General features: G+C 39.5%; 1 protein-coding gene across 2 annotated transcripts in view; it reads left to right on the top strand.

The window, feature by feature from the left end:
* NUDCD1 (NudC domain containing 1) overlaps positions 1 to 7,393 on the top strand; it is a 54,852-nt gene extending 47,459 nt beyond the window's left edge. For both annotated transcript variants that reach the window (XM_063327411.1, XM_063327412.1), the window contains exons 9-10: positions 769 to 928; positions 4,365 to 7,393. In XM_063327411.1, the coding sequence (XP_063183481.1) occupies positions 769 to 928; positions 4,365 to 4,657 (453 nt within the window). In that variant the 3' untranslated portion in view covers positions 4,658 to 7,393. The remainder of the gene's footprint in view (positions 1 to 768; positions 929 to 4,364) is intronic.
* The last annotated feature ends 7,033 nt before the right edge of the window (positions 7,394 to 14,426 follow it).

Raw genomic sequence — 14,426 nt, 5'->3', positions numbered from 1 at the left:
TTCTTTCTTGATAGACCTTAAGGGAACAGATTATTCTTTCCTCTTTGAGCATTTGTTAGTCAATGCTACATTAAAAGCATTTCTATTAACATCCTTTAGAAGGCTTCACATAGCAAACTCAAATATATGTTTTTTTAGTGTTTTCTTACTGTTGTTTATTCAGGTAGCAGGATATGCCTGTCTTGTCTTTCTTATGTAATTGATCATTCCTGGTGAACAGAAGTGGTTATTGAATGTTTTTTGGTGATGTAGACATATCTGATGAAGAGTCTGCTAATCTGAAATTTAGTAATTATAGTGAGTAAATGAAAAATTGTTGACATTTCATAATTTTAGTAGTCTAACTAATCCTTGTTCCAGTGCTTACCAACTTTTACTGCAGAGGGACAGTATTTCCTTTCCTGTTGGCACTGCAGAAGACCAGATGTGATTACCTAAAGAGAATCTTTTCCTAATATCTGAAGTTATAGGTTAGGATTCTCTGTCCTAGAAAATTATTTCTACACAAAACACATATTCCCATTTGCTTGGTTAGTGGACATAATGTTTCCCTAAGTATTATCCCAACAAACTTAATTGCATCTTCTTGAAATGTGTTAGCTACCTGTAGAGTATTGAACTGTTGATCAGTGGGATGCAGCATGATGTATTCAAACATTTTGTCAACTAACAAATGTTAAGCTGTTGATCATTTAACTTCGTCAGTATGTGTGACAGAATTTGCTATTTATGTTTTAAGTCAGTATTTTGTATTTGTTTTGTTTTCAGATTAATCTTGGAAGCAACCAGTACCTTTTCTCAGTTGTTGTGGATCCCAGGGAAATGCCGTGCTTTTGCTTGAGGCATGATGTTGACGCTCTTCTCTGGCAGCCCCACTCTGACCAACCAGAGAACATGTGGGAACACATCGCAACTTTTAATGCTTTAGGTAGGAAATTAACTTTTGTGTTGGACTCCTCTATCTGAGCCTTTTCTACCTGAATACTTTTAGTATGGCTTCTATTGATATTTCACTTAATTATATTTCAGTTGAAAGGTACAATTTTAGAAATATTAGAATGCAAGAAATAAAATGTTTATGCCTTCGTCGGAAAATAAACCTTTTCAGACCATATACAGGATGCAAACACAGTACTGCACGGTAAAAAGGAGAGTGCCTTGGATAAGTGAACTAGAGTTAAAGGCTTAAAAGCACAATCAGCATCTTAACACTCACACAGAAATCATCAGGGAAGCAGCTGCAGGTCACTGATGACGTCTAGATGTATATACACTTACGGTAAGATATTTTAAATAAGTGACCTTTAGAATTTTCCTATCTCATTGTCACACAAATGTGGTTCTTCTGTTATAAGAGCTAGGAGCTCCTATACATAAGAGCTAGGAGCATCAAATGATGCTGGTACGTAGTAGGTTCAAAAGAAGCTAAAAGAAATACTTCGCATATGTGCATTTAAGCTACGGAACTCTGTGCCTTAAAACTTTGTGGACATGGAAAGTTTTCATGAATTTGAAAAAAAATAAAATAAAAAAATCATTGCCACACAAAAAATCAAATCAAGAGCCTAACTGCACCAGCTCTGGCTCAGGAACCCCCAGACTCTTCTGAAATGATAGGCTGACAGAAAAGTAGAAAATGTGATTGTGAAGAATCGTTAGTTATTGCTGCATTCATGTACTTCGGACTAAGAAATTGGTTTTAGTCACTGTTGGAAGCAGAATCCTAAAGCTCAGAATCAGAAAGTACTTTGAAAAATATGGATACAAGCGTAAGAATTGCTGTATCAGATCAAATAGGCTGATCCATGTAGCCTGGTATTGTACCTATCAAGTAAGAAACAGATACATCAATTTTCATTAAAATTAATCTGTTCCAGAATTTACTTCTGCTGTGACAACTATACTCTTCATGTTCTGTAGGTGTTCCCTAGACCCACTCCTTCAATAATGCCAGGAGTGTGACAGTTTATTCCCTCCCTCCAGCTCCCAAATACAGTTGTCTGACCACACCGCTCTGGGTCCAAAATGAGAGGGAAGATGTTAGCTGTTTTATAGAGCTCACATAGGTTACCATAACACATAATTGTTTTTGTTCTGAGTTTTTGCAATTTATTTAGTTTTTTAATATGAATGTTTTTTTTAATAGCCTGTTATTTTAATTTAAGATCAAATTAAGCTGTAAGCGTCTTAACAAAGTCCTCTAACAAAAGATATTAATTTCACAATTTGTTCTTTGTTTAGTCATCTCAAATTTCATTATGCTGGGGAAAAAAGCAGATGACAAGGATTAAGATGTTTTTTTAAATTACTATTGGTTTCAAGTTTCTATGCTGACTTTGTAGTACTGTTTTAAGAATGTGTTTCTATTGTTTTGAAAATAACAGGAAGGAAATTATGATATCTGAGCTTTTTGTACCTATGCTGATAAAAAACAACATTGTTACTCTACTTTATTGTACTATCATTTCACCATATTATATTGAAGTTTACACTTCTTTACTGATCTAGTTCACCTTTTATGTGCCAGAGATGATGTAAGTTATTGGCTTGTTTATCTACAACCAAATTTAGAAGTACTTTGCAAGAGCTAGTGGTAAAAATCATTATTTTCTAGATCAAAAGGCTAGTTTTCCAAAACCTACAGTATTCATTACATTGACCAAAGCAACGGTAGTAGCCCTATTTTCTTCTTCCTCTGCTTCAATTTTTGGAATTAGTTTTTAAGAAGCTATACAAAGATTATGATTGAAAAACTAATGTTTTTTAAGTTCAGGTCTTGAACTGAAACTTAGGAAAGAACCAAAGGGAAACTGAAGGGACCAAATTTTTTGTTCCATATATCTGTCCTAACAACTTTCAGTTGAAGAAAAGGCAGTTGGTCTTGAATAGACCTTTGGCTGCTAACTTCTAATGATGTGCTGCTGGTTGAGGGAGCAGTGTGTGATCTTGCCCATTCTTACCACAGTTTACTGAAGAAGCCTCTATTTTTCACTGACTATTCGTTAGTCTGGGTATGTTTTGCTATATAAATCCCCTGCTCCTTACAGTGTTGTACCTATAAGCCAGAAAGGTAGAGGACAGTAACATTTTTTAGTTGTGGTTTTGTTTGTTTTGTTTTGTTTTGTTTTTTAAATATATAGCCTACGATTTTTCTTTCTGGGAAAACCTATTTAAGTACAAGTCCCCTGGCTCAAAGGCATCTTTTACGTGCAAGCCTATGCATAAATCTTGCTTTTATTGTTAGTGTCAGTGTTTAAATATATTAAATTAATGGATTTACACTTGGAAAGTTTTTCTGGCTATCCTAATATTTCCCAGAAGAACAATCATGTCAGTTGATAGCCTAGCTATATATTTATTAATTGTTTTGTGGTGAAAATTGTCAAGCTGGCTTTGAACGGAGACCATGTTTTGAGGACAGTAGCAAGCATTTGTAAATTTAGAAGTCTTGGGGCTAACCAAAACACGCTCAAGGCATGAAGATGCACTGTTAACGTGCGATGCTACTGTTTTGAGTTAGCCCTGGTGGGCACCTAAGCACTACACAACTGCTTCCTCTTCACATTCCCATTCTCCCAGTGGGACAGGGGAGAGAATAGGAAGAGCAAAAGCAAGAAAGCCCATGGGTTGAGATTAAGGTAATTTAATAAAAGGAGCAAGGAGGAAGAAAAAAGGAATGAAAAAACACAAAGAAACAAGTGATGCAAAGACAGTCATTCACCACCTCCCGCAGGTAGACCAACCAGTCTCTGAGCAATGGCTACCTTCCCCAGCCGCCCGCTCCGCTCTTTTTATTTCTCAGCATGACATTATATGGCATGGACCATCTCTTTAGTCAGTTTGGGTCAGCTGTCCCGGTTGTGTCCTCTCCCAACTTTTTGTGCACCCCCAGTCTGCTGAGGGGGGTGGGAGGAGTGTGTGTGTGAAGCTGGAAAAAGAGGAAGCCGTGACAGTGTGCAAGGACTGCCCAGCCACAGCCAGAACACTTGTGTGGTATCAACACTGTTTTAGTCACAAATTCAAAACACAGAACTTTATGGTCTGCTGTGAAGAAAATTAACTCCATCCCAGCCAGACCTTTGGACTTTGACCTCTACCCTATGATAATAAGCTATACCTACATGTGCATCAAAAACACCAGTTAGGAAGATGCACAGAAGAATTGTATATTGATATTAAGTTGGTTAATGCACACCTCCAAAAACTATTGGCTTATTTAATAAAAACATGTATCTCCTTTGTTCTTTTTTTGTTACTAATTGCATATTATTTTTTAAGCTAAGCTTCATTTTGTCTAAGCCAGTTGAAGTGCTGTTGAAACCAATATATAACTTCTGCCTTCTGCATGTTTTCGGGTTATGCAGGTTATGTCCAAGCGTCAAAGCAAGACAAGAAGTTCATGGCTTGTGCTCCAGATTACTCCTACGCTGCTCTTTGTGAGTGCTTGCGACGAGTTTTCATCTATCGTCAGCCGACTCCTCTGTCCACAGTTCTCTACAACAGGAAGGAAGGAAGACAAGTGGGACAGGTTGCTAAGCAGCTGGTAGCAACCCTGGAAGCCAATGATCCTATCTTAGGCTTTCAAGCTACAAGTGAGAGATTATTTGTTCTCACAACAAAAACCTTGTTTTTAATAAAGGTGAACCCTGGAAATTAATTATCGAGTATATTCTGCTGTAGCTTGTGTTAACAATTTGTTAAAGAACTGGCTAGGTAAATGATCTGAGAAGTTCAGTACAATTTGCTGAAATTTAAAAAGGAGATATTTTAAAGGGGAATTAAAATTTTTCATTAGAATTTGTAAGAAAATATTTCAACTTTCCTGTCACTGAAGTAGGCTTTTTCAGAGCTATAGGAAAATGTCTTTAACAGCTTTCTGAAAGCAATTGTCAGAGGCTGGTATTGCATAGGTGAATAGATTTATGCATATTTTTTTCCAAATGACTGTGTTTGCCATACTTCCGAGTTTTGAGAATTCGCTTCTGTTTTTAAATGCTACTTTACCTATGAAAGTAGTCAGATAAAGAACATAAAGCCTTGAGTTACAAGCAAAGTAGTGTGTATCATAAGGAAAAAAATAATCCCAAATTCAAATACTGTTAACCCAAAAAATGATATAATATTTCAATATTCAGTAGTTTGAGTGAAATGTGAATGGAAGGAATGAAGTGTTATGTTTCTTATACAGGTAATTAATTCAAGTGGGATAGTTTCATTGTGTATGCAGATTTTAGAGGATTGATTTGGGACTTACTCATGCCTGCAGTGAAATCTGTTCACATTTTAGGAGACGCTAGGATAGCTTTTAGTAGCTTTTTCTTGAAGCAAAGTAAGGGTACAGCTGGTGATTACATATTGAATGGTATTAGTCAAGATCTAGTTATACTCTCAGTTGTGTCATTTTCACTTGACATTTGTGCTTCATCTCAAGTGACTAATTTACAATTAGAAAATGGCAAACAGAAAAGCACCTGTATTGTAAGCTGAGATGGGGGGCTCAGAAGTGCTGCTTCTGCCTCAGATACCGCTGTAAATACCGTGTCACTGGTTAACCATTCTGCCCATTCAAGTCCAAATGCGGTATACGCAATGTAACTGTACGCAGGCCCCAAGGATGCTTCTGTTTAACAAACTGGCATGGTTAATTTTGTTGAAAAGTATCTGAAGATTTTTGTTTCTTATTATAAGTTGACATTGTCAATACAGTTAAACCACAAGAGGGTCGGTTGTGACAGCTCCACTCTGGGTTGGGTTTTTTTTCATAGTTTTCTCAGAACTCCATAGCAAAGAATGCCTAATCAATGTATTGCGTACTGGCAGGAAAGCTGCTGTGATTTGTGGTACCAAAGTACTGAGAGAGACACAAATTACCAAGACAAGCACAAATACAAGTGGCCTAATAGTTTGCATCTCTTCCAATATTATTTCAGACCTCTGTAAGGATGTATTGAGAGAAAAATAAGTGTTCCTTTCTTATGACTAAGAGTTTCTCAGTTGTGATTGTTTTAACCCCACTGTAAATTCTCCAGACTTCTATTGGTGAAATGATTAAATAATATATGAGAATTTAAGAGGGAGACAAGCAGTTGCGACTTGCAGAAAACCCTTCAAGTTCAGTAGCCTTTCAAGGAACCTGATTTTCCTCATCCTTACAGCAGTATTATATTGTATATCCAATATTGAAAAGTTTTTCCTCATACCTGGGTAAGTTAAAACAGACTTGATTTGCAAACCTTCCTTTCTTATTCTATTTTTTTAAAAACTGTTTTCAAAATGTTTTAAAAAAAGGCTGAGTGAGTTTATTACTGCTTCATGACTGGTTTGTATCTAAATGGTCATTGCTGGGCAATAATGTCAAACAAGGTGGTAGAATTTGTGGAGAGGTCCTTTAGAAAAGATTTTATGTAGTTGATTACTTTGCAGCATATAGTGCGTGCTTTGAAACTTATATGAGTCTTACTTAGTAACCTGAGATATAACCACTGGGAACACAGAGTTCAGAACACGGGATGTTTGGGGAATGGAGGAATGGAGAGGGAGTGAAGGATTCATGGGCAACATGCTTTTGGCACCTCAGGTCAGTTGCAGGATGCTTCGGTACGGATGAGAATTTCGGCTGTTCTTTGTCAAATTCTCCTTGCTGTGGGTTAGATATCTGGGAATGTACTTCTGCTGTCTCCTACAACAGAGGAAAAAAAGTCATGTAAAACGGTTACCTTTTCAGAGCCTGTGTTATGACATGTAACGCCTAAAACTCACATTTCTGCCCAAATGTCTGTTTCAAGAGTTCTTGTGTTTGCTCCTGGGAACAACTCAACACGGGGAAGAGGTTCATCCCTTTTTCTGTGTTACTCTATTTGCAGTCATGGTATTCTCAGAAAGGATATGTCAGATGATAGTCTCTCTCTTATTTTGCTTTCTATGAGAGTTAAGGACATTGTATTATTTAAAAAATTTGTTGCCTTGAGGAACATTACATGCTGTTGCACAGCAAGCTCCTATAATTAAATGGCTGCAAGCCACAGGGAGGCACTTACTGTTAGCATTTCCATTTCTGTGTTCACTTAATTTTAAGGCTTTTTTTGTTTAGCGTATTAATGTAGCCTTATACAAGGTATAGAATGTGGATATTTAAGAGAGGTGGTTTTCTGAGAACCATACTTCAGTTTTTCTAGGATTTTAATTCTCGAAATCTTAGCTTTTAAGACACAGTACTTCCTGAGAGGTCTCAATCGCAACCTGTTTACAGAATTCCTGAGAAAATACTTGGCTATTACAAGCTGTCGTTATTTATTTCTGATATTTTTTCAATGTTTTCCTTGGCTGCATATTTGGAATGTATCATGTATTATTCTACAAGTTTAAATAAATGGAAAAAATGTTAAATTTATAAATAAAGGGTTTTTAAAATTATTTTAAAGGATTTATGTTCATTTCAAACCTGCATCCTTCCTATGGTACTGAAACAAAATAGAAAAATAGAAACAAGAAATTCCTTAAAATAAAACTTATTGTGTTAAGGAGCTTTCTGTTAGGGAGCAGTGCTGGTGGGTGTCTGCACTGCAAGGTTACGTCTGTTGCCAAGTCATGCGCTATTGCAGTTCTTGTTCATTTCTGTGAAAACCCCTGTAGAGGTTTTTTTTTCATGTCCCATATCTGCCAACATTCAAATGTGCAGAGGGGGTTGATATGTATTCAGGTGTGTTCTTGTCTAAAAGTGCACACTGGGCCCATGTGAACCTCATAAGGTTCAACAAGGCCAAGTTGCAGGGTCCTGTATCTGACGTGGGGCAACCCCTGGTATCAATACAGGCTGGGGGATGAAGGGATTGAGAGCAGCCCTGAGGAGAAGGACTTGGGAGTACAGGTGGATGAAAAGCTGGACATGAGCCAATAATGTGTGCTCACAGCCCAGAAGACCAACCATATCCTGGGCTGCATCAAAAGAAGTGTGGCCAGCAGGTGGAGGGGTGATTCTGCCCCTCTACTCTGCCCTCCTGAGACCCCACCTGGAGTAGTGCGTCCAGCTGTGGGGCCCTCAGCACAGGAAAGACGTGGATACAGAGGAGTGGCCACGAAGATGATGAGAGGGCTGGAGCACCTCTCCTGTGAAGACAGGTGGAGAGAGTTGGGGTTGTTTCAGCCTGGAGAAGAGAAGGCTCTTGGGACACCTTCTAGCAGCCTTCCAGTACTTAAAGGGGGCCTACAGGAAAGATGAGGACAGACTTTTTATCAGGGCCTGTTGTGATAGGACAAGGGGTAATGGTTTTAAACTGAAAGAGAGTAGACTTAGACTACATAAAAGGTATAGATATAGATAACAGGTTCGCCAGAGAAGTGGTAGATGCACCATCCCTGGAAACGTTCCAGGTCAGGTTGGATGAGGCTCTGAGCAACCTGATATAGCTGACAATGTCCCTGGTTGAATGGATGGTTGAACTAAATGACCTTTAAGTCCCTTCCAATCCAAACTACTCTATGATCCTATGACATTGCATCCTGTCATCCTGTGTCTTTGTTGTGTACAAGGCCCATATGATCTAGACAAACCCTTCTAGGTGGAGAAATCTGCGCATCCTTCCTCTGCCCCTACCTCAGCCCAGGGCTGCTTCTCTGCAGGAGAGTGAAGGAGAGAGAAAGGATTTGGTCTGTACGTGTGTCCTGTGTCAAAGAGTGGTTCTTCATTAGGGGAGCAGACCCTGTCAGAGTAACAGAAAATATCGAAGCTTATATTTTATTTCAGTGTGAGGTACTTTGTTTTAATAATGCATGTTATTACCGCTATAACTTTGGAATTTCCTTGCCTTCTGTCAATTTGTATTTTCTATTCTCATTATGCAGATTAGATGAATATGAAGCCTGCAGTCAATCACACATTAGCATGTAATAACGATTTTTATTGCTGTCTGATTCTGCCACATAAAATACTTTAGGTAGGTTTGGGTTTTTTGAGTTAAACTGTTAATACTCCAAACTTACATGTCACCACTTGCTAATGAATCAAATTGTTATAATCACAGTGGCAATCGGCAACTTCTGATTCTTATTTCAAGATTTTCCTTGTTCTGTGGGAGAGTAAGATGTGCGTGGTCACCTCCCCGATAATGGAGTCAGTGGTCCTAGATTTTTCACGTTATTCCATCTTCTTGCTGGGTAAGGTAGACACATAACTGAGTTGAAGTCACAAAAGGACTGTGGTCTTGTATACACAAATAGGATTCAGGTACTAACGACTGCACCTTGACTGCTAGGATTGATTTTACAAACTGCTGCAGCAGTTTGGGTTAGAGTTACGTGCAGCCATTCCTACATGTCATTCGTAACTGCTTTCTGAAAATCTGGGGAGATTTGTTTCCCCTCCTCCCCAGGCAAGACATCTGCGTTTGTGCTATGGATAAAGATCAGCAAGGTCAAAAGATAACTTGGGTGCAGGTTTTGAGGTAGAAAAACTATCAACCAAGTCTTTTGGTCAAGACTACTGCAATAACTTCAAGGTTTAGTACTATTTTGCTTGGAGGCTATCTGCTGAGGTATTTTTTTTTTTTTCTTTAGAAAAGGTTTAAGCTACTTCTGATTTTTTTTTCCTTTTAAAAAAGATGCTTACTGTGATGTAGTAGCTGGGTATCGATTAAAATCTGGTGATAGATAGAATTAACAAGTTCAGATGTAGACCTGGAACATACTTGTCATAATCTTTACTGATCTAATGCTGTAGGCATCGCATCCTATATAAAACATTCCAGTGTGGTTTTGCAATCTAGTTAAATTGCACAAGGAATTGTCAAGGACAATGCGAGAAACTCAAATTTAAAAAATGAATCATTTTAGAGTGTCACTTTCATTACGCTATAATGAAAATACATTATCCACTAGCTTTTGTTAATGCATTACTTGCATTCTGAATGTGCAACAGCTGTGTTTTTATACGTTTTTATTTTCCACTACATCTATATTTGCACACACGCGTATGTATTCGTACTACCTTAAAGCGTTGGGGAACATGGGGTGGGTTCAGGAGAGGAGAATCTCGACGTTGCCAACAGCAGAGGATACTGACAGTGGGTTCCTCATTAACCTGAAGCTTTTCCAAAAACGCATTGGCTGTTCATGAGTTTGCCTGTTGGGAAGCCAGCAGTCTGACCTTAACTAGAAATATTTTGCTGTATGCTAAAACATGGATTTACACTTGGGAATAATTTCTTGATTGGGAAGAAATCTTTATTATTAATTGAGAGTCTCCTTGGACTGTGTATTAGATTTTTGGTTCGCCTTTTCTGCTGATTTTTGCGACAAGTTTTCCTGTGCATGTTGTCCCACATCAAAGTGCAAACACCTGTAAGTCTGGCATAAATGTGTTGTAGTGTCATGATAACTGCTTTGTGTGAAAACATCAGTTATGAATCCTGGGGAGATTTTCCTCTGCTGAGGATTAAATATATGGTGCCTCACTATTGCATTATACCCAAACTTAAAGAGCTCAGAGGCCAAGTATTGAGCAGATGCCTCATTGGAAGAAATGATGCAGGAGTAATAAGCATTTATTTTTATCAAAACAAGTGAGGTTTAGTGGGAAAAGAAACAAGATCCACTGAATACTAATTCAGTCACTTTATCACTGAAATTGCTCCTGATTGGCTTTTAATGATTTTTCTCTTTGAAGCTCTTCATTCTGCCTGTTCCATGTGTCCCCTCTAATAAATATAGAGTACCTCATCCTAATTTAAGGTTAAACAATTTATTGGAATTTCCTGAATAACTGAATTAGACTTGCACATGGAGTATCTAAAATATGAGCGTGAGGTACAAGATGGATACATCTAATCTTCAAGAGACCGGGAAGACTGGCTCTTGATTTGATGAAGAGCTGATGACCATCTAAACAGAAATAAAAACTGGTGCTGTCAAGACTTTTTCTTGAGTTGCAATGTTAGATTCTAAAAAGAGTAAAAAGCATAGGAACCTCCACAGAATAAGCTTGCTTAGGCGAGATAAAATATACACAGGTTACCTTTTAAAATCTCCTAGAAATAGATGCAATACTCCATTCAAAGCAGTTGGATCGATTAGAAAGAGAACACGCGTGTGATCACGACTTCCTCTCTTCCCATTTCATACACATTTGGCAAAGGTAAGTCACCAGCGGGATGGGCTGGATGCTGGTGTGGTCGGCGTTAATCCTTTTGTGCTGTTTCTTGCTTGATGTAGCTCCAGGTGTTTGCTGCTGTCTGAAAAATTCACAAGCATAATGGCTAACAAGATATTTAAATAAAAAAGTATTGTCTGCTCTTTGCAGTACAGTTCTGAACCTCTTTGGATCCAATGTGACGTGATAAAATCTGCCTTTTCATATGAAAGTAAAAAAACCCTAAAATCCGGGCTGCTTTATTGTTTTACTGTTTTTTCTGGGAAGTACATCAATAACCTTTTTCTCTCTGTTCTTAGAAATCTTTGTCCTGTGCTTTAAAAAACGGGTGCAATATCCTCAAAGTTTGAACCTGGTGTGGCTTAGTGCCGTGGGGACATCAGTGTACCTGTCACCGACTCAGTCTGTGTTTCAGAGAAAAATTAGCCTGCAAGTTGCTTGAACTGCTCGCTATTCCGTTGGGAAGTGCAAAAAAAGTCAAGCCAGCTTATTTTTAATGGGTTCACAGAATCACAGAATGGTAGGGGTTGGAAGGGACCTCTGGAGATCATCTAGTCCAATCCCCCTGCCAGAGCAGGGTCACCCAGAGCAGGTGGCACAGGAACGCGTCCAGGCGGGGTTGGAATGTCTCCAGAGTTGGAGACTCCACCACCTCTCTGGGCAGCCTGTGCCAGTGCTCTGCCACCCTCAAAGGAAAGAAGTTCCTCCTCATGTTTAGGTGGAACTTCCTATGCTCAAGTTTGTGCCCATTACCTCTTGTCCTGTCCCCGGGCACCACTGAAAAGAGCCTGGCCCCATCCTCCTGACACCCACCCTTTAAGTATTTATAAGCGTTGATGAGATCCCCCCTCACGTCTGTTTACATAGCTACAGTCTTTGAGCTCCATGACGTACTGGAAGGTCGCAGGTGCCCAGACAAAGGGAGCTGTGGGGTGGGTACCACAGCATTTCACTGTGTGAACAATCTCGTGTGTCTACGCAGATTTCAGTGCTCTTACTCAGTTATCTAACGCCACAAATCTCTGTCTGCTATGAGAGCAGCAATAAGTTAACTTGCTATCTGACTGCAGTATGTACCTTACAAGGAAAGAGCACGAAGTAGGCCCTTGGAGATACGTTTCTATACCAAATGCGATTTTTACTGTGACAAATTGTTTATGTGCTTTTGACTTTGAGTTGATTAATGTTTACAATTTATGAATTCCCATAACTCAGGTTTTCTAGTGGAATTATTCACAGGCCTGTAGGTAAACGTAAGAGAACATTAATTCAGATCTGGAGATAATTAGCACTTCTCATTAGTATTTCATTTTCAGTTGGTTACTCAGTCTTTATTATATGAACTAAATTTCTTGAAACCTATAAAAACCAGTTCACTTTGCAACTCTGGAGCGCTACCGACTAAGAAAGTGGAGCTTTGCCTCCTAAGTAGCGGCAGTGGTCGAAGTCAGCCAGGCCAGAGAGGAGCAGCGAGTACTTCATGGTGCTTTAAAAGCGTGCTGTTAAAAGCAGCCTGCCAGTGCAAAGGGAGCACAGCTGCTTAAATCCTGCCACTGCTGGATGCTTCTTGAGCTTGGCAGCCCTTGTCACTCCTGAGCAAGATTAAAGCCTACGAAGAAGCAACTTGCAGAACGCAGCCCACGCTGCTTTACAGCTCTGCAGAGATTCTGACCGTGTGAAGCTGAAACAATAATGTGTTTGTACCAGTGACGGCCAGCTGCGCCCATACGCACAGGATGCTCCTCTGCAATGCAGAAGGGTTTGAAATATAAAATACACAATAAAGCGGGCAGGCCAAAGCTCATTCTTTCCATCTCTCATGTCCCCTAAGCAACTACTCTGGGGTACGTGGTTCCTCATACTTTGCTATTAGCAAAGCGGCAGCGGTGCCTTCCTGTCTGCAGGCCCCTCCGCTGTGGGGTGCTGGCTTTGGGATGGCACTGGTACAGGATGGCACTGGTACGGGATGGCACTGGTACGGGATGGCATGGCCCCAGTTTTCCTTCTCATCTGCCAGGTCACGCTCAGCCCTTGGTGCCCCTGCCACTCGGTTAGAGGAAACTCTCGTGTGCTGGGTTAAAACCACGCTCCTCAACCACCACTATGCTGTGGTCCTCTGCCTTGTGTGGTTTATGGCAAAGCTGAGCCCTCCTGGCCTTCATGAAGGCGTCTCTTTCTGAGCCTGAACAGCCCATAGGAGATTGTGGAATTGCCCGTTGGAGGATTTCCCCGTCTACGTACACAGGTAAACTCTAAACGTGTTTCCATTGGCTTGTAAACTCTAAACGTGTTTACACGTAAAACTCTAAACGTGTTTACACATAAAATTTGGTAAACTCTAAATGTGTTTTCCATCCTCATATGTTGAGGATGGGTTTGAGGAGTTGTTAGAAGATGAGTTTAAGGGTAGCGTGATAGGTCTGGTCCTAACATGGTTTAGCTGAACCATGGCTGAAGCACGTTGCTTTCATGTCCTTTCCGGGCCAGCTCTCCCTTCCTTCTCGATTTTAATGAAGGAAACTTCTGTGCCTTTAGCTGTGGCGTGGGTTAGAGTTCCTGCGACCACAGCACAGAGCCCAAATTCAGAGAAACTCCTCAAAAGCCAGGTCAAGGAAGGTGCTTTGCTTTTTAAGCTCTTTTGGATTTTTCCCATTCAAATACTTGAGAGGAAGCAGGTTATGAGGTTGCTGCCAACTGAGAAAAACGTTCAGAGAAAGCCAAGGGTGTGTTTTAAATAAATTGAGTATCATATGTGTTTTTGTGTATGAAAATGTGCACAGAAGATGAGGAGAGAAGCGAGCCATATGGCAGCGGGTTACAAATGGCTGTACTGCCTGGGGAAATAAATAACTCTAAGCGTTGGTATCTATGAGCCTGCTGGGGCTCAGATGTTCACGTGCTGGTGCTTCAAGGAACTAGCTGAATCAATAAGCAAACATTTGAAAGATCAAAAACAAGCCAGCATCCAGCTTAAAAATTCAGAGAAGCAGCCCTTAAAAAGCACTTAAAAAAAAAAAAGTCTGGACTTCTACTAAGACTGAAATACAAAGAAGATTAAAAGGAGCTTGTTTATTTTTATGTATTTGTGCTGCCCTGTAGCTAGTTAGAAAACATGTTTCCTGATGTTTACAGGTTTTTTCTTAGACTCTAAAAATATTCTATTAACATCAATATTAGCTTCTTTAATTACTGAAGCAGAGTAATTATAAAATCCCTTTAGAGCCATCACTCTTACTGATGGATTCAAAATACATGCTTTCTCCCTTTATTAAAGAGAGAAAGG

This window comes from Chroicocephalus ridibundus, chromosome 2 (assembly GCF_963924245.1).
Source record: "Chroicocephalus ridibundus chromosome 2, bChrRid1.1, whole genome shotgun sequence".
Taxonomy (NCBI): Eukaryota; Metazoa; Chordata; class Aves; order Charadriiformes; family Laridae; genus Chroicocephalus; species Chroicocephalus ridibundus.
Note: the sequence above shows the minus strand (reverse complement) of the source record. Positions and strands in the feature narration are given on the sequence as shown.